Source organism: Notolepis coatsorum (assembly GCF_963971535.1).
Source record: "Notolepis coatsorum genome assembly, contig: SCAFFOLD_2949, whole genome shotgun sequence".
Classification (NCBI taxonomy): Eukaryota; Metazoa; Chordata; class Actinopteri; order Aulopiformes; family Paralepididae; genus Notolepis; species Notolepis coatsorum.
The window spans coordinates 15,001-15,512 of record NW_028171734.1 but is presented as its reverse complement, the minus strand read 5'-3'; the positions used below and the strand labels follow the sequence as shown (position 1 = coordinate 15,512).

The 512-nt window shown below is 58.0% G+C and overlaps 1 protein-coding gene across 1 annotated transcript in view; it reads left to right on the top strand.

The window, feature by feature from the left end:
• Positions 1–369: 369 nt before the first annotated feature.
• Positions 370–512, top strand: part of LOC311248196 (sortilin-related receptor-like) — a gene marked incomplete at both ends in the record, with an annotated part of 14,920 nt that continues 14,777 nt past the window's right edge. The window contains 1 exon segment of the mRNA XM_084339122.1: positions 370–512. This exon segment is cut by the window's right edge and continues 27 nt beyond it. Within this exon segment, the coding sequence (XP_084195248.1) occupies positions 370–512 (143 nt within the window).

Genomic DNA, 512 nt, shown 5'->3' with positions numbered 1-512 from the left:
TATAAACGTAACTAGCGTCTGTCTTTCTTTCGCCGGTTAAGTTTAGGCGTTCTTTCGGAGTTGGTTAAGGTTAGAGTTTGTCGCAGAGCATGGCCCAATAGAATGCCTGTCTTTCTTTCTCCGGAGCAGCAGCCTATTTCCGCTCTGCCGCGGTCACATGGGCGTCGTGGCCAATCAGAGAAACGCGGACGCACTCTTGGGCTGCCTTTAATATAGACGCTGGTGGGTTAGGGTTATTGAAGGGAGTGAATGAACCTTGACCCCCCGGCCCCCCTCTCCAGGCTGGTGGGTTAGGGTTAGGGTTATTGAATGAGCGCTGACCCTTGACCCCTGCCCCCCCCCCCCCCCCCCCCCCCCCCCCTCCTCCAGGCTGGTGGGCACCCAGCAGTGGACCACCATGGACACGCACAGCAACAAGAGCAGCTACGCCCTGCTGGTGCTGAAGCCCGACACCACCTACGAGGTGAAGGTTCTGACCCAGTGTCTCAGCAAGCTGCACAAGACCAACGAGG